Source organism: Physeter macrocephalus, chromosome 4 (genome assembly GCF_002837175.3).
Source record: "Physeter macrocephalus isolate SW-GA chromosome 4, ASM283717v5, whole genome shotgun sequence".
NCBI lineage: Eukaryota > Metazoa > Chordata > Mammalia > Artiodactyla > Physeteridae > Physeter > Physeter macrocephalus.
The window spans coordinates 68,502,748-68,526,837 of record NC_041217.1 but is presented as its reverse complement, the minus strand read 5'-3'; the positions used below and the strand labels follow the sequence as shown (position 1 = coordinate 68,526,837).

The following is a 24,090-nucleotide window of genomic DNA, read 5'->3' as shown; positions in this document are numbered from 1 at the left end:
TGGCTTTTCTGCAGTGGGGAGGGAGCTGGAACATCAACACAGAGGGCAGAGGGACAGTGGAGACGCACAGCAGGCATATGGCTCACCAGCATTCCTCACATAAAGACTGGGACTAGGGGACTTCCCTGGCAGTCCAGCGGTTAAGACTTTGCCCTCCAATGCATGATGTGCGGGTCGATCCCTGGTCGGGGAGCTAAGATTCCATATGTCTCCCGGCCAAAAAACTAAAACATAAAAACAGAAGCAATATTGTAACAAATTCAATAAAGACTTTAAAAAAGAAAAAGACTGGGACTTCATCTGTTTATGCTTACAGCCCAAGGCCTGGCTCTTTATAACTGATTAGAAGCTATTTTAAATGAATTATAATTAAAATAATAGCTAATGTTTACTGAGGACTTACTAGGAGGTAATCTTGAACTATGTCAAGATTAGTAAACAAGTGTTAACCTGTGAGCCAAGTTAGAAAAATATCTTGTATACAATATGGTTGTTTGCTGGAGTCCTGTTCACTCTTTTATTAGTTCTCATAATTTGCCTGCAGATTCCTTTGGATTTTCTACATCAGCAGTAATGTGATCTAAAAATATGATAATTTGTGTCTCCTTTTCTAATCCACATACATTTTTATTTTTCTTGTCTCATTGCTTTGGCCAAGACACCAGTTAATTAATAAATAGTAGCAGTAACTGGAGAAATTCTTGCCTTATTTCTGACTTTGATAATATTGCTTCTAAAGGCTCACTACCTAAATATGATGTTTGCTGTAGTTTTCTACAAATTTTTGCAATTATGAGTGAGTATTGAATTTTACCAAGTTTTTATTAAATCTTCTGAGATTTTACCAATTAACAAGAAGTCATTTTTAAAGATTCCACCATTATTTCAATGAGAGAAAGATAGAAAATTGATAGATTAGAAAGGCTATAAAAACACATGATCAGACTACTCATTCCAGAGAAGATGAGGTGGGCACATTTCTCTCTACTTTTCCAAGTACAGATACAAACCCTGGACATTATATATAAAACACAAACACAAGAAGATTCTAAAAGGTGGAGAGAGGAAGTGCTGGTTAGGGACCTCAAGATCCAAGGAATGACATGATGGTTAGTTCCCTGGGTTTCCTTTTTGTCATGTATATACCTTGGGCTGTGTGTTAAACAAGTCTGTAACCCAGAAATGCCAATCCCAAGAGAACTCTTCTCTCTCTTGGCAAAGGATAAGAAAAGAGATGGCCTAGCAAGACAGAAGCCTTTGGGCAATAATCACCTTATTCTGGACAAATGCCATTGGAAAAATGTGGGACGCCACACCATCAGCAAGGCCAAGAGGAAGGCTTAGACCTCCAAGTCTCTTGGCAGTAAGGAGGAATCCCTCCTCTTCCCAACTGGGGTGACATCAGAAAAGGATGAGTGGGAAGACTGAACTTCCATTCCCACCCTGAAGTAATGAAGCACTACTTCCCTCTCTTGCTTGGGGTGTTATTGAGCAAGGACAAGGGAAAATTTGGATTTTCACAACCACCCAGTGGTAATAACATCACCTACCCCACCACCACAGTGTCAAAAATCACTCCTCATACCAAAAACCAGGAAAATATCAACTTGAATGAAGAAAAGGCAATCAATAGGCACCAAAACCAAGATGACAGATGTTGGAATTATCTAACAAGGATTTTAAAGCAGCCATCATAAAAATGCTTCAACATGTAATTATAAAATCCTGGAAATGAAAAAAAGACAAAACCACTAGAAAGTCTCAGCAAAAGAACAGAGTATATGAAGAAGAAACAAAGGGAAGTTTTAGAAGTGAATAATACAGTAAATGAAATTTAAAAGTCATTTGATGGGCTTAATAGCAAAATGGAGATTATAAAAGAAAGAATCAGTGTACTTGAAGATAGAAAATGCCCAACGTGAACAACAGAAAGAAAATAGACTGAAAAAAGTTAACAGAGACTCAGAGCTCTATGGGGGCAATAATAGAATATCTAACATTCTTGTTATCAAAGTCTCAGAATGACAGGAGGAAAAATAAGAATGCTGGGCTAAAAAAAGAAAAACTATTCAAAAAGTATTGAAATTTCTCCAAACTTGGCAAAAAGCACAAATCTACAGATTCAAGAAACTGAATGAACCCCAAAGAAACTCAAAGAAATACATACCAAGACACATTATAATCAACCAACTGAAAACTAACAAAAAAGAAAAAAAAATCTTCATAACAGAGATAAACAGCACATTAACTACAGGGGGAAACAATTTAAATGACTGCTGATTTCTCATCAGAAACCAATGCGGGCAAGAGGAGTAGCATAACATTTTTCAAGTGCTGAAAGACAAGAACTGTCAATCTAGAATTCTATACCCAGGGTTGGCAAGAACAAGCACCTTACAAAAAGTGGTAAAAAGGGAGCCAAGAAGAAAGTGGTTGACCCATCTTCTAAGAAAGATTGGTATGATGTGAAAGCACCAGCTATGTTCAATATAAGAAATATTGGGGAAACACTAGTCACGAGAACTCAAAGAACCAAAATCACATCTGATGGCCTCAACGGTCATATTTTTGAAGTGAGCCTTGCTGACCTGCAGAATGATGAAGTTGCATTTAGAAAATTCACGCTAATTACTGAGGATGTTCAGGGCAAAAACTGCCTAACTAATTTCCATGGCATGGATCTTACCCATGACAAAATGTGCTCCATGGTCAAAAAAGTCAGACCATGACTGAAGCTCACATTGATGTCAAGACTACCTATGGTTATTTGTTTCGTCTATTCTGTACGGGTTTTACTAAAAAACGCAACAATCAGATTCGGAAGACCTCTTATGCTCAACACCAGCAGGTCCTCCAGATCCGCAAGAAGATGATGAAAATCATGACCCAAGAGGTGCAGGCAAATGACTTGAAAGAGGGTAAATAAATTCATTCCAGGCAGCATTGGGAAAGACAGAAAAGGCCTGCCAATCTATTTATCCACTCCATGATGCCTTTGTTAGAAAAGTAAAAATGCTGAAGAAGCCCAAGTTTAAATTGGGAAAACTCATGGAGCTACATAGTAAAGGTAGTAGTTCTGGAAAAGCTACTGGAGATGCAGCAGGTGCTAAAGTTGAATGAACTGATGGATATGAGCCACCAGTCCAATAATCTGTTTAAAAAACAGACTTCTAATGGTGACAAATAAAAGATCTTATTTGTGAAAAAAATAGAATTCTATGCCCAGGAAATGAAGGTGAAATCAAGACATCCTTATTGTGAAGGAAAACTAAAAGTATTTGTCACCAGCAGACCTACCCTGAAAGAATGGCTAAAGGGGCTTCCCTGGTGGCACAGTGGTTGAGAGTCCGCCTGCTAATGCAGTGGACACGGGTTCGCGCCCCAGTCCAGGAAGATCCCACATGCTGCCGAGCGGCTGGGCCCATGAGCCATGGCCGCTGGGCCTGCGCATCCAGAGCCTGTGCTCTGCAACGAGAGAGGCCACAACAGTGAGAGGCCCACGTCCCGCAAAAAAAAAAAAAAAAAAAAAAAAGAATGGCTAAAGGAATATCTTGAAACAGAAAGAAAAAAGAAGGAAACTTGGAACATCAGGAATAAAGAAAGAGCAATGGAAAGAGTAAAAATATGGGTTAAATATCATGGACTATCCTTCTCCTCATTTCTTTCTTGTTATTGGCTGCACCAGGTGGCTTGCAGGATTTTAGTTCCCCCACCAGGGATTGAACCCAGGCCCTGGAAGTGAAAGTACTGAGTCCTAACCACTGGACCACCAGGGAATTCCCTTTCCTTCTCCTCTTGAGTTTTCTAAGTTATATTTGACAATTGAAGCAAAAATTATAACATTACCTGATATGGGTCTCAATATGTGGAGAGGATATAGGTAAGATAAGTTATTAAGGAGTGATGGTAAAGGAATCTTGTAAGGGTAATGTTTCTACATGCTAGTTGAACTGGTAAAAAGCCAACATCAGTAAACCATAAGTTACGTATGTTTAATGTAATGCCTTGAGCAGCCATTTAAAAATCTATTCAAAGAGATACACTCAAGATACACTATAGATAAATCAAAATGGAATTATTAAAAAAATATTCAAATAATCTACAGAATGGCCAGGAAAGTAAAACGGAGGAAAAAAAAAACAGAAGAAACAAGAAGAAAACAAACAATAAAATGGCAGACTTAAGTCATAATATATCAATAATTACATTATATAAATCAATGGAACAGAATAGGTAGCCCAGAATATACCCACACAAGTATGATCAACTGCGTTTTGACAGAGGTATAAAAGCAATTCAAAATAGACAACTAATGAAAACATACTGTATAGCACAGGGAACTTTACTTAATGCACTGTGATAACCTAAATGGGAAGGAAATCCAAAAAAGAGGGAATATATGTATATGTATAGACGATTCATTTTGCTGTACAGTAGGAACTAACACAACATTGTAAAGCAGCTATACTCCAATAAAAATTAATCTTAAAATAAAAAGCAGTTCAATATAGAAAGGACAGTCTTTTAAACAAATGGTGCTGGAACAATTGGACAACCATATATTGATATAAGGCCCCTGTGGAATAAATGTATTACAAATATGTTCTCCCACTATGTGGCTTGCCTTTTTACTATTATAATGGTTTCTTTGGATTAAAAGAACTTCTTAATTTTGCTGTACTATACTCTAAGCCTTCACTTTCTCATCTGTAAACTAGGCATTATGGTAGTATTTCACACACAGGGTTGTTATGAGGAATAAATAAAAGAATGCAGGTACTCCTGGTACTTAGCAAACCTCAATAGATATTATTATTATCCCCAGTGCCACCCTTTTGTTCTCCATATAACCTTCTATTTCCTTCCATGTTCTCTATTCTGAATCTCTGAAAGGTCACATGGTATAACAAAAAAAGCTGGCCGTATGGGGAAAATTGAGATGACTCATTCTCAATCTCATGACCCCACCTACTTAAAATCCCGGCAGGGGAAGAGATATAAGACGGTGACTACAAGAGGGAAGTGGGTTCATTTTAGTGACTGACATCCAAAGAGCAATATGCTTCCTTCCCCAGCATGCTTCGCCTTCATCTTTCTCCTCTGCCAGCTCACAGGTGAGTCCAGCAAGATCCTCCTGTTTACCTGACTGCCTACCCCATCCTGCGTGTAGCTCCAGGCTCCTGGCTCCACTCTGGGCCTCTGGCTCAACTTAGGAGGCTCTGCTCCCTCATCTAATATTGCTTTTTATATCCTGTGGTCTCTGACTCACAGAGGGCAGGAAGAGACTGGAGGGAGAGGAGAAGGAATGACTTTGGAAGTTGACTGCCCTTCTGACTGTCCCAAGGAACGAAGGGCTGAAAGAAGTGGTGTTGGGTATCAGAAAAGCCTGTGTCCTAATCTGGATTCTGCCATGAAATAGATGAAGAATGTCATCTTCCTCGGACCTCAGCCATCCCTCATTCTGAGGGTAATTTTAAAAACAAAATGAGATGGTTCGGGTGCATATTTATTTACTTAGAAATATCTATTTAAAATATTTTAATTTAAATATATTTATAACATTTATACATATACTTCTATGTTTTATATTTATGTAAATATAAATATGTATTATTTAGAAAAATATTTTAAATTATTATGCATTTAACAATCATACTGATGGCAGAGAACATTTGAATTTTCTCTCTTAACCCAAGTAACCCAATCAGTCTCTACTTAGAAAACCAACTCATAGGTAGGCACTTTATATTTAATGCCATGAAGGACTGAGGACTTTTCTATGCCTGTCACAGGTATTCTAGTCTTTCAAGATGTTACTATCTTCAGGGCTCTCAGGAAGGACCAGGAACCCCATAAGTTAGAAATATCTCTCTGGTCATCAAACTCATGGAGAGCCACCATGAGGTCTCCCTCTGAGGATCTGGTGTGCTGGTTCATTTATGTGTGCCCCAGGCCTGCCAGAAGAGACCTGCCCAAGCCCACATAGTAAGTCAGGCCTCCCAATCCTCTCCTCCCCGCCACCTGGCGTCTTGAACTGCTCAGCATCAACAGACTCTCGGGTGAGAGACTCTCCGTCAGTTCGTTAAAAGTTTGCATTTTTAGGAAGCACCTGGTCCTGGAACTGACCCTTACTTTAAAAAACCACTCCCTGAACGGAAATGGTGATCAGAAGGGGAACTTGGGGATGGTGAAAAGGGGGAGGACGTGGCAGGACTTTTCAAAACCCAGGTGCCCACCTGAAACGTGACCTGGGGCAGCACGGTGCAAGTTGCAAGTGTGCGCCCTGCACCAGGAGGCTGTGGCAGCCTGCGTGCTATACCTTCCGTGATTGAAAGAACAATCTGAGATTGTCGTAGAGCCTCCAGTGGACAGGACTGTGAAAGCAGTGCTGGCCCTGGAGAAGAACTCCTGGGTTTGACTTAGTAGCTATATTATTGTGGATAAGTTTCTTAGCCTCTGAACCTTGGTCTTTACAAGTATGTAACAGAAAATGAAACTTAACTTGCAAATTATTGTCATGTTTTAAATAAGATATCAAATGCAAAACAATATAATAATAATCACCATTTATTAAGCTCCTATTACATCCAAGGCATTTTTCATACAATCTCCTCACAAGTCTACAAGATAGGTATTATTATGCCCAAAACTTAGGCTCTGAGAGGTCAAGTGTCTTAGGCGAGTTTACACAGCTATTAAGAGGTAGAACAGGGCTTCCCTGGTGGCGCAGTGGTTAAGAGGCCGCCTGCCGATGCAGGGGACAAGGGTTTGTGCCCCGGTCCGGGAAGATCCCACATGCCGTGGAGCCACTAGGCCCGTGAGCCATGGCCGCTGAGCCTGCGCGTCCAGAGCCTGTGCTCCACAACGGGAGAGGCCACAACAGTGAGAGGTCCGCGTACCGCAAAAGAAAAAAAAAAAAAAATGTAGAACAGAGACTGAGTTTCCAAAGCTAGTGCTCATTTCATCACACCAAACTAACGGCCTAATAGTGTACCTTCAGAAAAAGTGCTCAATGAATGTGTATTTGAGATGAATCTTCCCCAGAGATTCCTTCCCTCTCCAGGTACATGAGGCCAAGGTAGGCACTGGAAATGCCCAAGAAGAGTAGGGAACTCCATTTCCAGGATGTGAATGCACCAAACAAAAATCACCCTGGACAAATTCAGAGGGACCAAGGAACAACTCTTGCAGCCTCAGTATTCTCATCTGGAAAATGGGCACAATTTTATGATGATTATAGGATACAGTAGGGTTGAGGAGACAGTTTATAAAAGGAAATCAGAAAAAGTGGGTGAGGAGGTATTGGGGAGGTGTTGAAAAAGACCAGAAGAGACAAACAAGAGGAACATTTCGGAGATGAGTGAGGGGCAGAACAGTAGGGAACTTGAATATGAATGTTGCAGGTTAGAACTGGAGTGTTGGCAAAGGTGGCTGGTGAATTGGGAGGCTTGTCATCCTCTGTTCCATGTACATCTTACATGGTACTGATTGTAAATGCCCTTTCCAAGTACATTAATTAAGGGGAATTTGTGTAAAGAGCAGTAGTTTCCAAAGTCGTTTTTTTCTTTTTTAAGCAGTGGTTTCCTTTTATAAAAAGAAAACTTACACAGAAACAAACAACTCTGTTGCATAGAATTGAAGCCTCCCTGATGGAGGGGGGGAGTTCCATAGCCTCCACCCCATCCCCTACTCCCTTGACCTCCATCTAAGCTCCCAAGAAATACACTGAGGCACTGCCACAGACCTCAAAGGTAGCAGGGGCACAGCTTGGGAAACCGTGCCTTAGGAGCCCTTGTTACTAATCCTGGCCTTCCACTCACTTGACACACATCGCTATAATCTTCAGAGCACCAGACTCTTCATCTATAAAATGGGATTGGACTAAGTAGTCCCTAAAATTCCTCCTAGCTTTGAGATGCTCTGGTCCTTGGTTTTCGTGGTGAGGGTGGCATGACACGCTGGTGCATTCTGATAGAGGCACCCAGTACTGGAAGAGGTGCTCAGGGACTGGGCTGGCAAGCAGGAGGTAGGCTTTACACACTCTGCTATGCCGAGGTCTTCCTCCTAGGTCACTATTCCTTGATTCTGGCTGTACTGATGGTGTCCCTTCCTCCTAATTTGGCTCCTTCCCTCCACTCAACACATGAGCCTTGGGGAAACAGGTTAAGGGGAGGAGGTGACAGCCAAAAGGAAAGGCAGGTGGCAAAAGGGAGGAGCTGTTGTCCGTTCTTGTTATGAAGAGCATCTTAGGGCTGAATCTCCTGGTGCCAAAAATACCTGAGACTTGGCCAGGGCAGAAAGCAGAGTGTCTCCTGCCCCAGCTGCCTCAGCCTCCAAAAGTAGGTTGGTGGGGATGCTTGCTGTAGGAATTATCTCCCTGCATGGTGATTGGACTTACTCTTTTGCTGTGAATTAGCCAGTGACTGATGTATAGGCGTTAGGGTCCAGACCACCTTCTAAGAAGCTTACCTTACTGAGAAGCCATCCAAAGAAGTTTTGGGAAATCTCACTTTTAGCCATTCTTGCAGAAATGAGACCAAAAAGTGGGAAGCTTTCTCAAAGCCTGTCTCTTATAGCACTACTGCCTGTCGTTCCCTCTTGCCTCCCACCGTGTCTCAGACTGCTCTGTACTTCTCAAAATGTTTTCACATCTGTATTCACCCTTCATCCTTGCCTAAATCCTGGTGAATAAAGGTTATTCTTTTTCTCCTATGAGAGGTGAGAACACTGAAATTCAAAGTGGTAGTGGGAGGTAGCTGTGGAAAGAATGCAGGCCTCTAGAGGAGATGGGGGAACGAACTAGCTTCTTATGTCACATCTGCCGCTTTCCAGTTTGGGGCCTTGAGAAAGTCACTCAGCATCTTGGAGCCCCAATGTCTTCATCTATAAAGTGCAGCTTAACCTTTATCACATAGTGTTGACTTGAGGATCAAGAACGGGAATACCCATTAAACCAAGTATTCATTGCTGGAGTTATTACTACAGAGGAACCAGAATGGAACCCAGGTCTCCTGACCCCCAGTTAGGCCAGACCTCTAACTTTTTTACACTGCTGCATGTTGCCTGGGAGAAGGGGCCATCTCCACCCATCCCTGGATGAGACTCCAGACCCCATCACCTGATGATCTGGAACCTAATGCCTGTAGATCAGTGATCCGCTAACTCACAGCAAAATGGTATGTCCAGTCACCATCCAGGGGAATAGCTCCTCATGAGGAATTTAAAGGGGAAAATGAAGTGACATTCATGGTGGAATTTCACGGGGTAGGTGTGAGAAAGAGTTGAAGACTTCCTCAGGGAAGGGCTTTGAACTAGGATTTATGGGTCTTAAATAAGATTTAGATGGACAGAGAAAAGGATAAGGCACCAATAAAAGCGTGAGTTAGGACGTAAACTGGGGATAAGCTGAGAGAGGAGCCCTGGCTGCTTGTCTGGTGGTAGTAAGTGGGTGGCCATCCAAAGCTTCATGCCTTCCCACAGCATCAACTTTTGCTGGCCTAGGAACAAAAGCCCTGGGCTTCTCTCAGATACAATCAAACTGGGACATGTGATACCCCTGAACTAATTACTATGCAGAGGAAGGCTACCGCTTGAGTTGAGTTACCCAAACCATATGACTGCTACAAAATGAGGAAGGACTGAAATGGATGCAGAGGAGGCAAGTTACAACATTCACCACATTGATCCAGGTGGGAAGGTAGATGAGTCTCATGGGGCCCAATCCTCCCTGGCCTTGTAGATAGGTGTTAGTAGCTACTCATTCTCTAGGGCCTTCTGATCACACAGGTCATGTTACATCCCCCACTCCCATCATGTATTCCCTAAGTACTGTCATTTCCCCTTTCACAGCACATGTTCTTACTTATTTAATGACTCTCTCCCAACTCCATGAGTGCAACGATCATGACTATCTTGCTCCCCAGTTATCCCCTCAGCTCCTAAACAGTGCCAGGTACAAGTATGGAACTAAACAAATTCTTGTTAAAGGAAGGAATGACTGAAAGAGCAGAGCATGACTTACTTAGACATGGTAAAACCCTGTAGGGCCACACACCACAGGTGGAGAAGCCATCAGAGAAAAGGGAGCTTCGGTTCAGTCTTAGAAGCTGAGAAGGGAAGTGTGTTGTTTTCTGGATCCCCTTTCACAGTCAACTGGGAAGAGGAAACAAAACTGCTTAGGACTTAACCAACCCAGGCAGGCCCCTAACGTCTGAGCTCACATTTAGGGAATGGCACGGAACTACTTTCATCTTCTATGACTCTTCTCCTCACCCTGAAGATACGATAAAGATAGAGCAATATCCTCCATCTAGGTTCATGTTGGCAATTTGCACTGTATTGTCCTCCAATTTCATTCTAACAACGAACAATGAATTTGGAGATATTTTCTTATATCGCCACACAATTAATATTTTTTAAAATGTACCCTAGGAAGATAGCACCATGTATATAAAGATGTGAAAAGAACAATTAATTATTCACGGCTTAAGTGCATGCACACATGCTAAAACACTAAAGCCACATCCTTACAATTTTGTCACCTCCTTGCCATATACATGTCCCCCAAACCTCACATGAAAATTAAAATACTCAAAGGTGCCCTAATCCAAGAATTGCACCTACTTGGGGGCAAGTGATATCCAATCTTTATTTGACTGCAAAATATTCACCCCTTCCCATCTCATGATTGAAGTAAAAGAATGAATACATTAAATGATAAATCAAAAATTCAAATAAAACTCATTTTGTCTATAACATTTACTGGAAATATTTTGACACCCCATGAGATGATCAAAGAGAGTAATGAAAAACCATCCTCCCTTAGTATTTGAGAAGCAGGGAGGGCAGCTTTTTGGAAAATCAGCTTAACAGGATGATTTGATAAAGGCTTGAGTGATCCAAAGTATATATGCATATATATAAATTATAGGGGAAAAATGTTTGAAAAGAGGAATCAGCTCCTAAAAGGCATTTACTCAGGAAGAGAAACCAGTACTTTTAGAGATAAATTTAGCAAAAAATTTGGTCAAGATCCAAGACCTGTTATCAAGGGGCTAAGTCAACATTTGGTAGCACCAGACTCCCTTACTCTGGGGGCACTGGTAGAGCAGCTTGTACTTGAAGGAAGGTCACCAAAGGACTTGAATGGTAAATCGGGATTCCATGAGACCCCAGGGCTTCAGAGTTGACACCTGAGCCCTTGAGGGAACTGAAGAAGGGGACTAATGGAAAAGGCTGGAGCTGGTACAAATGCCAAGGGACCTTCAAACTGAGCCAGAAAGAGTCCAGGCTCCAGGGCTGGAGTGACATTGGGTTAAATCCTCAAATTATCACCTGCTAGCTTTGTGCCCTTGGAAAAGTTACTTAGGTTTTTTTGAATCTCAGGTTTGTTTTTGTTTTTTTAATAAAATCCGGTTAACAAACTTTTGCTGTAAAGGGCCAAATAGTAAAATTTTAAGCTTTGCAGGCAGTATAATCTCTGTCACAACTATCCAACTCAGCCTTTGTAGTGGAAAAGCAGCCATAGACAATGTGCAAAGGAAAGAACATGGCTGTGTTCCAATAAAACTTTGTTTTCAAAAACACGGGGCAGGCCAGGTTTGGCCCATGGGCTATTTATTAGGTTGCTGCTCAGTTGACCACTTCTGGAAGCTTTTTCAGCAGCCATTCTTAACTGTTTTTCACCTGGAGCCACAAAATCAGTGATGGTTGTTTCCAAGTCATGCTTTCTGCGGTGAATTAAGATTGCAGTGAAACAGAAATCTGGGAGGCAGGAAGCAGTGAAGCCCTACTACAATTCCTGATAGTTCAGGTTAAACATCACAAGGTAGCCTGGGCATATTCCAGAGCTCCCAGTCATTCACCCTTTTCCTTTCCACTCAAGGAAGGATGTTGGAATTCAAGTGAATGAGAACCTCATTTGGAGATGATCTTGAATTCACTCCCACCCACCATAAAATAGAAAGATAAATCATCCTCAAACTTCTAAGCTACCACTATCTTTAAAGACTTACAGCTTCCCTCCCAGTGCCCTGGTTTGTGCTTAAGAACCTCTGTCCCAGGTCAGATAGACTGCTACTTTCTTCATCTGCTACAAAATCAGCTCTCCCAGGAGCAATCAGGGAGTCCTAAATGGAGCTTGGACAGTAACCTCCCCACTTGTCACCCCACAGGAACTTGTCAAGGATGCAGCTGACCTCATGGTCTACCTCAGAGCTTGGTCTTTTCAGCCAGAGATCTCTGGGAATGCGGTGGGTTCACCTGTAGTCACCCCTTTCAGGCAGAGAGTTCTGACCTCAGTGCCTTTGTGTGAGTGAGGTTCCAAAGGGTTTCCCAGGACTGGTTGGGTTAGACTGAGAGGGTTTCTTGGGACCTTTCCAGGACCCAAAGGGAGTGAGTAATTGGTGGCAAGGGCAGGAACTCAGGTTAATTTTATGGTTCTCTCTTTCTGCAGGGTCAGCAGCCTCTGGAGTACCGAAGAAGCTAGTTGGTGCCCTTGGTGGGTCTGTGACTTTCCCACTGAATCTCTCAGTAGATCCAATTGACAGCATTATCTGGGTCTTCAACACAACCACTCTCGTCACCATACAGCCAAAGATGGCAGACAAAAAAGCCCTTATCATAGTGACCCAACATCGTAACAAGGAAAGGGTGAGTTTCCCACATGAAGGCTACTCCCTGAAGCTCAGCAAACTGAAGAAGAATGACTCAGGTGTCTACCGTGTGGAGATACACAGCTCAACCCTCCAGGATCCCCTGACCCAGGAGTATGAGCTGCGTCTCTATGGTGAGCAGAATCAGTTCCAAAGGTGGATGACTGCCTTCTTAAAATGGTGAACTCCCTGATACTGGAGCTGTTCAGACAAAGGCTGAATAAACCCTTGCCAATAAAGTGGAAGAGGGAACTCATGCGTGGATGAAGTAGATATAGCCAACCCTTGAAGTCCCCTCTTAGATATTCTGTAAGAAGGATTGTGGTGCAGCAGATAGGCGTTATGAGAAGTGACAATCACGCAGGTCAAATGTTGGCTTCTCTACTTACTAGTTACATGGCCTTAGCCAAGTTCCTTGATCTCTTTGAAACTTAGTTTCCATATCTGTAATGGGGAGTAAAGTGATACCTATCTTAGAAAGATTATCAGGTATAACTATCAATCACACCTCTTCCCGTGAAGATTCTAACCAAATGAGAAATAGACACAAGAATCAGAAAGGAAGATAAAAATATCAGCTTTATTTTTTCTGGTAAAGCTGGATAATAAAAATACTTTCCCCCAAGTCTAGACTTTGGTGCCTATTCAGGGAAAATGAAATTATGAAACAATTACTCAACCAGCTAAAAGAATAGCTGCCTCTCTCACTGAGCTGCAATATCAGGGATACCAGGAGATGGGCCTGCAGGTTTGCTTGTAGGAGGTAGACCATGCACCTTGATCCAGGTGTGTCCTTCATATAGATATAGTTGAAAAGAATGGAAGACATGCATTCTGCAGGCAAACTAGCAGGGGGGGTGGGTGAGGGCAAACCACATTTAAACAACAATCATAACAGCTCAAACATGTAAATAGAGAAATGTAGATGAGGGATGTCAGACTCATCATCTCAACAATTAAACAATTGCTCATCCTCTGAAAGAGTGAGCACAAGGTAGAGAGGGGAACCAGAAGTGTTGCTCCAATACCTTTGTTCTCTCCTAGAGAGTAAAGTGAGTCTCTTCAAGGAAGCCTGAGGACAGGGGAATAGGGAGCCTCCAAAAAAGATAAAGCTAATGAACATCTAAAATGCTTTTAACACAGTGCTTGCCATATGCCTGTACTTAGTAAATGGCAGCTCATTCTTGTTGCATTGTAATTATTTCTATTACTATTGTTGTTGTTTTATGGCTGTGGGCAATCTGACCTAGATAATTCTCTTCACCAGATAAGAATGAGAATTCTGCTCTGAATTGCTGTTTCCTTTCCACTCTGTAGCACACCAGGGAGATTCAGGTCCAAGGTTTACAAGAATAATGCAGAAAAAAGGAGGGCTATGGGCATAGTTTCCACACATGGTTGTCTATTTCTCTTTTACAGGGCACCTGTCAAAGCCCAAAGTCATCATAGGTCTGCAGAACAATAAGAATGGCACATGTGTAACCAATCTGACATGTTCCATGGAACAGGGAGGAGAGGATGTAACTTACAGCTGGCAGTCCCTGGGACAGGCAACCAATGAGTCCCATAGTGGCTCCATCCTCCCCATATACTGGAGGCAGGAGAAAAGGGACATGACCTTCATCTGCATAGCCAGAAACCCCATCAGCAGCAACTCCTCAAACCCCATCTTTGCCTGGAAGCTCTGTGAAGGTGACTGTCTCTCCTCTCTCTCCAGGAGCCCCTGGTCTTAGGACCTATATCTTCTTCAGCTCCTGGTCCCCCATGGGAACAAGCCCTTTGTGAAAACCGGAAGCCCTGGGGAAGTCATCAGACTGGGAGGAAGGTTGCAATTCCTCCAGAAGTTGGGTCATTTTCCCTAGCTGACCTTTCTCCCTGCCCTGTGCCTCCACCCATTCTCTCTTTAAAGGTGATGCTGGTGGCCTGGTTACCTCTGTGATCCTCAAACTCCTGTTGTCACTCATCCTGCTCTGTTTCATTGCACTGGTGCTAATTATTTTGATCATACGAAGAGAAAGAAGAAAAGGTAGAGCATGAACTTTTTTTGTCTTCACCCTCAATCATGCATTTTCTCCTTCATTCATTCAACAGTATGTTGGACTGTGTGCCAAGCTTGGTGCTAGGCACTAAGGATGCAGAAATGAAGAAGCCATCATCTCTGTCCTAAAGGACAGCACCATCCATCTGTACTCCTTAGCTCTGGAGTGGAGAGAATACCTGAGCCCTTAACTTCTCTCCTAAGGCCAAGGTTCTCCTAGTTCCTTCTCCAGCACCTGTCCTTCTCCTTCCCCCCAGAGGGACTTACTAGTGTAACCCTCCTGCTGACACAGGTCACACACTGCTGACTCTGCTCCCCTGACTGGGAGGCCATGGCCTCCAACTCTGAGATCCACAAACCAGCACCGTCCATTTAGCCCATCCCTGTCAGAGCCCACAATCCATCCCAGTTCTCTCCATTGGATCAACTCCAGAGACTTCTCTCTACTCCCCACCTCAATCTAGATACATTACTCCTGGAGAAGCCTTTCTCTGTCTTTCTCCAGGCTGTACCCCATGCTCTGTGTCCCTAAACCCTGCTGATTTGTCTTCTCAGGTTCCCACTGATACTGTCCACTCAGGGTATTGGGGAGTGATCTAAGAGTTGGTTGGGTAAGACCTGCAGACTTTGAGATATTCTCTCCCTCCTGGAAACACTGTAAAAGCATTTCTGAGGTCCTCTGCTTCCTCTTTTGGCTGGCTTTGTCCAGAAATTGGGAAGTAAAGTGATGAGGGTGACCAGTTCATCTTGGGGTTCCTGGGTTTAGCACTGAAAGTCTCATGTCCTTGAAAACCCTTCAGTTACAGGGAAATCAGGATGGTTGGTCACCCTAAGTGGGTCATCCAGTTGTTGGGCCAATGCGGGTGGCCAGTGGAAGGAGGAGCCAGCTCTGATTCTCTCCCAACTTGGTTTCAGAGTCCATTGAAGAGAAGAAGGGAATGAACCTTCATCCAGAAACTCTTAACTATTCCCCTGTTTTGGGAGAGACCTCGGAGTATGACACAATCTCTTACTTTAATGTGAGTTCTTTCCCATCTTTCCTGGGGCCTGATTCTCCTCTCTGAAGCCCTCCCTGTTTTACTTAAGATTTTTCCATGGATTTGGGCAACATGGGAAATGAAAATGTATAACCCTTTAAACCCAATGTACCTGTGTCTCCCCCAAGTCGTCATGGATTCTCTCTTGTGCAGGAACTGGTGACCTCTGGAGCATTTGGTTCTGACCTAGCCAGTAACGCTCACACTGTGATCTACGGAATCACTCCTTCCCCTCCACTGTTCAAAATGGCCACTCAACAGACCCAATTCCTTTTGCATAGGATGGCGGGTAGAGAAATGTGACTTTGACATGATGTTTGAGTTATGGTGTCAGAAAACTGGCTTTAGAGATGCCATTTCCTCTGAGGCAACTCAGGGAACCATCAGGAGGGGGCTCAGAGGGTCCATGGTGGCTCTGGGCCCTCCCTCAAGGCTTCCCAAGTATGGGTCGCCAAGCTGCAGTGAACAAACACAAGGTTAATTCAAAGAAAACGCTTTGAAAAGAAAATCCTAAGACTAAGGTTTAAAGAAATACAAGTAACAAGAGACAATTTGGAGACAAGGACTAGGTAGACAGCTTCAAAAGGTCCACTAGCAAAAATCATTGCAGCCGAGGCTAGGCTTGCTCTTTAGGGGTCATAGTGCCCTTTCCACACTGGCCCACTTAATGAAGAAATAAAAGCACTTTGGAGCTTCAAAAATCTCAGTTTTACTCCAGCCTTCAGTGTCTCCTGATCAGGATGCATCTTCTTACACTTATCCACAACTTTTCCAAGAGGAGATATTATGTTTTCTCTTCGAAGTTGTTGGTGTCCCGAGAGCTCCTTCCTTCCTTAAAAGGGTCCCCTCTTTGTGCTTCACTCAGCCTGGATTCTGTCAAAATTGATCACTTTATCACCAGCCTCCCTCCTCCCCTGCTCAAGACACATTCCCTGGAGACCACAAGACTGTCCTAGATGTTCAGGAATAAACTTCACTGACCCAGGATATTTTTCTCCAGCCTGGAAGGAGCTTTTTTTTTTATTGCTGTCATTGTTTTGTTTTGTTTTGTCCCTTTAGTCATCATTTCTGATTTGCTCCATAAGCTCTTTTGACTGATGGGAAAGTTTATTTCCAACATTGACAATATGATTTCAAATTATCCTTTAATCACCTTAGGAGGCTCATAGCTCATGGGACTTATATATCTTATATATTTATTAAGTAATTTAAACAAGATACAGTTTTAAAATAATGCAATTTCTTCTTTTTTAAAATTTATTTATTTTATTTATTTTTAGCTGCATTGGGTCCTCGTTGCTGTGCGCGGGCTTTCTCTAGTTGTGGTGAGCAGGGGCTACTCTTTATTGCGTTTCGTGGTCTTCTCGTTGCAGTGGCTTCACTTGTTGCAGAGCACGGGTTCTAGGCACGTGGGCTTCAGTAGTTGCGGCTTGCTGGCTCTAGAGCACAGGCTCAGTAGTTGTGGTGCACGGGCTTTGTTGCTCCGTGGCATGTGGGATTTTCCCAGACCAGGGCTCAAACCCTTGTCCCCTGCATTGGCAGGTGGATTTTTAACCACTGCTCTACGAGGGAAGCCCGCAATAGCTTCTTGAAAAAAGTCATTAATAATTACAATAGCAGTCACTGACAAGAGCACTTCCCACTCCCCCATTCCGGCTCCAGAACCCTCTCTTCTCTCTCACCATCTCTTCCCACCTTTGTTTTCCCTTCTCTGGATTCTGGATGTCTCTTTGGCCTTGTCTGTGTGACCCAGGGGGTTGGTGATGATTTCTTTTGTTTGTTTTTTGTTTTTTAACAGAGCACCGTACCAGAGGAAAATGTAGGAAATACACTTTATTCCACTGTGCAAATACCCCCAAAGGTAAGAAGCTTTAGAGCTGAGTTTTATCTTAGCTGTCCCATCCTTCTTCCTGTTTCAAGTTTAGCTAGAATTTCTTGGGCCCCAGAGATCTCATTTTCCCTGTTACTAAAAGGCACACCAGGATACCCATTCCCTTTGCTTAAGGTTACACAAGTATGTGGGGAATAGAAGCGAATTGTGTTTTAGGAGTGAAAATGGGGGTAATGTGGAACAAATAGAGTAGGAGAGAGGTTCCAGGCGGGATCAATAGGGAAAATCAGCAGGATCCTGACTGAGGGCATGGGAAAAGTTCCATGGCTTAGGCTGTGCCTGGGAGAAAGGGATGGCTGGGGAGACAACTCTGGCTTGTTTCTGAGCCACTAGTAAACTGGAGGCAGGAGAATGTTCCTCTTCTTTTCCATGGTCTAGCTATGTTACATGTGATTTGCAACTTCTCCCCAGTCAAGCTACTAACGTAGTAAGCTTTTAAAGCTTATTCCTTCACAGATCACACTTGGCAGAAGCAGGGATACCTTCCTGTCTCCTCTCCCAACCACATCAGAAAAATAAGGATAGGTAAAGCACTTTACCTAGTAATAGGAAAGGTTGGTTTGGATAGATTATTAGAAGGAAAGTTGAGTTCACTAAGCATTCAACAAGATAAATGTGGGTTAGGCTTGAGGAATAGTTTTTCTAAGGTCAAAATGATTAAACAGTGGGAGCAAGCATAGCGAGAGGTTTGGGTTGGGTACCCTTGGCAATGAAGAGTGTCTGGGATGGTGGGGTCTCCTGGGGGGATCCATAACTCTGCTCCTCTCCAGTGTTCTGCATCCTTATGTCTGCCCAGCAGGTGGAGAAATCCCACTCACAGCCCACGTTGCCAGACACACCAAGGTAATTTACCCATGAGAATGTCATCTAAGCAGCCATGTGCTCCAAAGAAAATGGTCAAAAGAATTCACTGACTTGACCAAAAACATCAAGGAAGAATGAAGGACACTGACTTCCTTCCAGAATAAAGTATCCCTTAGGCTCCTTCAGACTTAAGAGTTCCTAATCTGGGAATTTCCTGGTGGTCCAGTGGTTAGGATTCTGTGCTTTCACTGCTGAGGGCCAGGGTTCAATTCCTGGTTGGGGAACTAAAATCCCACAAGCAGTGTGGTGAGGCCAAAAAAAAAAAAAGAGAGAGAGTTCTTAATCCTACCCACTGCTGAGAAATCTCTTCAAATCCAGAATCCCTCCTGGAAATGTGATTGGGAATTTATCAGCCAACTCAAAGCAAGGGCTTAGAAGCATCTCTGTTGAAATGTAAATGCAGTTTCACACATTTGAATGACAGCTCCCATTCCAGAGTTTGGAGATGAGGAATATACCAAGGGTTTGGTTGCCAAGAGGGCAAGGACTTCAGAGCAGCCAGCTGATGTTCCCTGCTGAAGCAGAAGACAGCAGTCAGAAATGGATTTATTTACTGACTCATCAATGACGTGCCTGGCACTGTGCTGAGCTTACTGTGATTTCGTCACATGTGCTCTCTGTTCTCCTGAAACTGACCCTTCATGAACTTCTTCCGTGGACAGTGGCAGCAGGCCTGGCCACTGATTCCCAATACCCAGGGGGTCAGGTGTGGATCCACAGGACTTGGGAGTCAAAGCGCACAAGGACAGAGAAGGCAGGTAGAAGACTCAGTTTGGCTGAGTGGAAACTCAGAAGTGTGACTGACTACTGCCCCAGCTTCATTTACACTTTAGTGCTGCAAGGGAGAAACCCAGGCCTTAGGCCTATGCAGGAGCCCATCTCAGTGGAAGAACTGCGCCTGAAGACATACTTCGAATCTATTTATAGGAGACTTGCAAACATTTAAAGTTGTTTAATTCATTCAATGAATATTTATTAGGAACCTCTGTTAGGTCAGTCTAGCAAATAAGACAGACATGATCCCTGCCCCCATAGAGCTCAGCTTTTTAATGCAATGAGAAACATGTGGAGGGAGAGGGTTGCTTTGGATGTCTTCCTGGACACACATCTTGAATGGAAATGTTGGAAAGGGATCTGAGGTCTCAGGTCTAGGGGTGTGAAGTGTTTCCTTTATTCAAGGGAAAACCACTTATGGATTGGGGGAGTACAGTGCCTCACAAGCAGTGCAGCACTCTTCCTGAGGGATTTTGGACAAGAGTGAGTTTTATAGTTTTAGAAGAGGCAACTTAGAAACAGGGCATGATTGGCTAAGAGGTGGGGATTTCCCTATAAGGTCTAGTTTCTAGAGTAAGGTGAGCTAGGGAAAGCTGAGTTGGAGGATTGTGATTAGTGGATGCTGGGCTCCTGGACAGGTGTTTCCCATAAGTGCAGGCTGACTTAGGTTTAGATTCGTGATGTGGGCTGGACCACTGGGGCAGCTGCCATTTTGTGGGTCCAAATATATGAATTATTAGAAATAAGGTGAAGAAATGTGTGTTAAAGTTTGTGAAAGGAGATAATATCTGCTCTGTGTGGAAAGGCCCACATGGGAGAAGAGCAAGTCCACTGGCTGACAGCCAAGCTGAGCTTCCAGCCAACAGCCAGCACCAACTGCCAGCCACGAGTGTGAAGCCATTTTGGATATTCCATCATTCTTGGCACCTCAGGCAATACCACTTGAAGCAGAAGAACCAGCTAGGGAATCCAGAGAATAGTGAGAAATTTAAAAATTGTTGTTTTAAACCATGAGAGGGGGTGGGGGGAGGGAGGGAGGGAGGGAGATGGAGAGAGAGAGAGAAAGAGAGAAGAAATATCTAGGAAAAAAAAAAAAACCTTCAGATATAAAATGGCCAATGTAAGAGATAATAAGCCTTCAAGAAAAAAAATAAAAGGGAGGGGACCAAGAGAACAGTCTGAGGCTGATTTGAGGGGAAACAAATGTTGTGAGTAGGAGGCAGTCCCCCAGCTCTGAGGAACCTGGAGGAGGGCCCAGCTGGCCTCCAAGTGGAGCCGTGCAAATGTAGATGAGAAAAAATAATTTTCCTCTGCCCTTCTGGGTTCTTGACTGAGATCCCATAATAAAAAGATTAACAGAAGAAAAACCAACACGTTTAATAACAAGTATTCCTCCTATATACATGTGAGATACCCAGGAAAACGGAATAAACCTCCCTGAAATGGCCTCTTCCATCACCATCTCCAGACAAAAGAAGGCGGAGGTAGGGGCAGTTATGGGAGGTTATCAGGCAAAGCACAGTACCACATGGTTGTTATGCAGTTTTAAATCACTGCCTTCTCCGTTGACGAGTTTTTAGAGATTTAGTCACCCCCCTCCTCTTGGTACAGAGAAGTAGACACCCTTGCAAATGGAGATTTCTCTTGTAAATGTAAATGTCTCTTACAAAAGGGTAACTTCTACTCATTTTCAGAGCTCTTCCTATGTCTGTTGTTTCTTAAAAGTAATCAGCATAAAATAATCCTTATGCCAAAGAGACATATTTTTGAGCTGACGAATTCTGCTCCCCTTCACAGATGTGTCCTTTCTGAGACACCGCATCAAATAGAGTGTGATTCACATATAAATATGGTAAATGTCTGTATTTATTACTACAATTACTTGTTTAATAAAATAAGCATGTCTTGAGGAAGATTTTGTTTTTTCTAATTCTCACAAAGATTGGTGTGGGGGGGAGTGGGGTGGAGTGTAGCTATAGCAGCACTTGGAGGGGAAAGTGATCTACATTGGAGTCAGAAGGGGAAGCTACCAACTGAGTATATGTGTGACCCACACTGATGCCACCTCAGCTGTGACACTGTACCACATCTTCACGGCCTAGGGTGAAGCCAGGGTGGCATTCATCATGGCACAAAATTTAACGGAGCACCAAAACACTCAGCCATCAAGGTAAATAATATTTTTGTGCAATATCTAGAAAAATCAAAATTAATGCGAAAAATCCATTACGGGTGAAGGAGTGTTTCCCTTCTTTCCCGTCTTAGTTCTTTTGGCTAGCAATTAAAGTGACATAAGGCAGATTAACAGGAGAAAATCAAACATATTACATGCACAGTAAGAATCCATATAAGTATGAAGAATTTCAGGGCTTCCCTGGTGGCGCAGTGGTTGAGGGTCCGCCTGCCGATGCAGGGGACACGGGTTCGTGACCCGGTCCGGGAAGATCCCACATGCCGCAGAGCGGCTGGGCCCATGAGCCATGGCCTCTGAGCCTGCACGTCCGGAGCCTGTGCTCCGCAACAGGAGAGGCCACAACAGTGAGAGGCCCGCGTACCACAAAAAAAAAAAAAAAAAAAAAAAAGAATTTCAAAGACAGCAAGACAAGGTGAGGTGTGTGTATATATTCTGGACTAAGGAGAAGAAGGTAGGGCTCTGAAGTTTCAAGGGGAAGTAAGGTAACTCACAGGAAGATAAAAAGAGTTAATGTTTGGTAAACAAATGTTTACTTGGCCATCAAAAGATAATGGGACACAGGACTTTGACCAAATGGGCTTTGCTAGGTTCTACCACTGTCTGCCACTCCTAATACTTTATATAGTTATCTATGGTGATAGCATCTTCCTGGACAGGCCCCCTATCTTAAAGTCTTTTAGGCAGTAAGGGGTAAGTTCAAGGTTCTTCCTCAGACACCAAGATCTGCAGCAGAGAAAAGGTTTATTCTTGAGGCAGCCAAGTGGAGAGAGAGGAGAACAAATCTCAAATCCACCTCCTCAAAGGTGAGGGGCTCAGGTTATTTATGGGGTAAGAAAGCAGGGTGGTCTGAAGCATGGGGAATGTGGGAAAAGGTGAATGGAAATAAGAAAAAAAGGTGAGATAATCATCATTCTGCACACTGCAACTAAACTACAGTCTTCTTCATAGGATGCATATTCAGAAAACGGCTGCATGCATGTCCTGAGGGTGGAGTTTTAGACCCTCTGATGTTAAAAGGTCACCAAGAGGACACTCATGCATGCCCAGTTGGAGGGCCAGAGGTCTTAACTGGCTCAAGCTCCAACTGAACATAGCTAACTCCAAATTCCTGAAAAACAATTAAGGCAAATATCTTATCATTTAGGCTACATGACTCTTGGAGAACATGAAAGTTTTTGTAAAAACCATTAAAGCAAGCTCGATCAGTGAAGGCAGGTTACAAGTTTAATGGATCTAACTGATGACTAACCTTGGTAATTTTCAGCTCAAAATAATCTACATGCCAGAGTGGCACATCTTGGGGTGGTCTGCTCTCTGCCCCATCACTGTGATGGACAAAATATCAAAATTTTAAATAAAGAAGTGCCATGCCAAGCCAGATAGGAGACTGAAGGAAAAGGAAAAATTAGTAATACTGATTCTGTCTTTAGTCAAAATTTTAATACTTTGTTCTCTGAGCTGCGCTGTTCTCTCTCCTTCAGCCCAAAGCCAGGTGGGTCTTTAAGGCAAGAATGTGAGTCCCCCATTATTCTAAGTGGAAAAAAATACTAATTTACAGTATTCCCTAAACTGAGATGACAACCTCTCTGGGTGTTTGTCTGACTCCACTGGAGAAAATGTGTCATTGAGATTCCACTACCATTTTGCACCCGCCTAAACCTCCCAACAACAAGTGAGTCTTCTAAGACTCCCCTCTCTCCCCACACATTACCAGCCTACAATCCCTTGCTGAGGACCAGTTACTTTCATGTAAATTTTGTCCCATGGGTCCTCATTTGACTCCTGTGGGACCAGCATCTGGGGTATGTATGTCCAGTTTACAGATGTTGAAACTGAAACCAAGATAAACTAGGAAACTTGCCTGAAGTTTCACACTTCAGTATGCAACCAAAGCTAGAACAAAAGTAGTGCCCTCTCCACCACCCATTATCTACTGCAGAGGAAGATGGGGCTCAAAGCTTGAGAGGGGTGGTCCCCCCTCTTCCCAACTGTAGGTGGAGGAAAGGACATAGCTTTGGAGACCGTCAGGACTGGGGTTGAGAGCCCTTACTAGCAGAGTAACCCTCACCAAAGACTTGGGTTCCATGAGCTTCTAGCTGCTTATCTCTAAAACCCTTATAGGGCTTGCAATGTGGGGATTATATGAAACAAGTGCTTGGCCTGTAGTTGGAGATTCACATATGGTACATGATGCTTAGGGAAGAAGACAGTACATAAAAAATGGTTAACTTCCCAAAAGTCAACTCAGAATAAGGTAACAGAAGCATTAAAGTAGAGACTCAGCCCTTAAAAGAGAAGTATCTATTGCAGGGGAGAAAAAATTTCCCTTTTTTGCCATCTAGGTTCGTTGGCTGGTATAATAATTAGATTGATGGAAGACAGAGTAACAGGAGAAAAACTAATTCAATTTTATACGTACAGGAGACCCATAAGAATATGAGACTCAAAGGCAGTCAGACAATTAAAGCCTATATACCATCCTGAGTTAATGAGAAATGGGGGTCTGGGACTTCAGAGGGGTAGAAGACAACTCACAGGAAGATGAGAAGAACAAATGTTTGGTTAACAGATATTTGCCCTGCCAGGCAGATAAGTGACTCAGATGAAAAAGTTGTCTCTGGTAGTAGCTCTCTTTCTGG

The 24,090-nt window shown here is 43.2% G+C and overlaps 1 protein-coding gene and 1 pseudogene across 2 annotated transcripts; both read left to right on the top strand.

The window, feature by feature from the left end:
* Positions 1-1,286: 1,286 nt before the first annotated feature.
* LOC102997000 (40S ribosomal protein S3a-like) lies at positions 1,287-3,159 on the top strand (annotated as a pseudogene).
* Positions 3,160-5,059: 1,900 nt separating this feature from the next.
* On the top strand, positions 5,060-18,495 carry SLAMF7 (SLAM family member 7). Of its 2 annotated transcripts, none has more exons than XM_007124077.3 (7): positions 5,060-5,114; positions 12,455-12,787; positions 14,073-14,345; positions 14,563-14,679; positions 15,607-15,710; positions 17,527-17,589; positions 18,419-18,495. In XM_007124077.3, the coding sequence occupies exons 1-7, from the start codon at positions 5,060-5,062 to the stop codon at positions 18,464-18,466; spliced, it is 993 nt and encodes a 330-aa protein (XP_007124139.2). In that variant the 3' UTR covers positions 18,467-18,495. The 2 variants fall into 2 exon arrangements, with proteins under 2 accessions (XP_007124139.2, XP_028343889.1); XM_028488088.1 differs by having other exon boundaries at positions 18,416-18,466.
* The last annotated feature ends 5,595 nt before the right edge of the window (positions 18,496-24,090 follow it).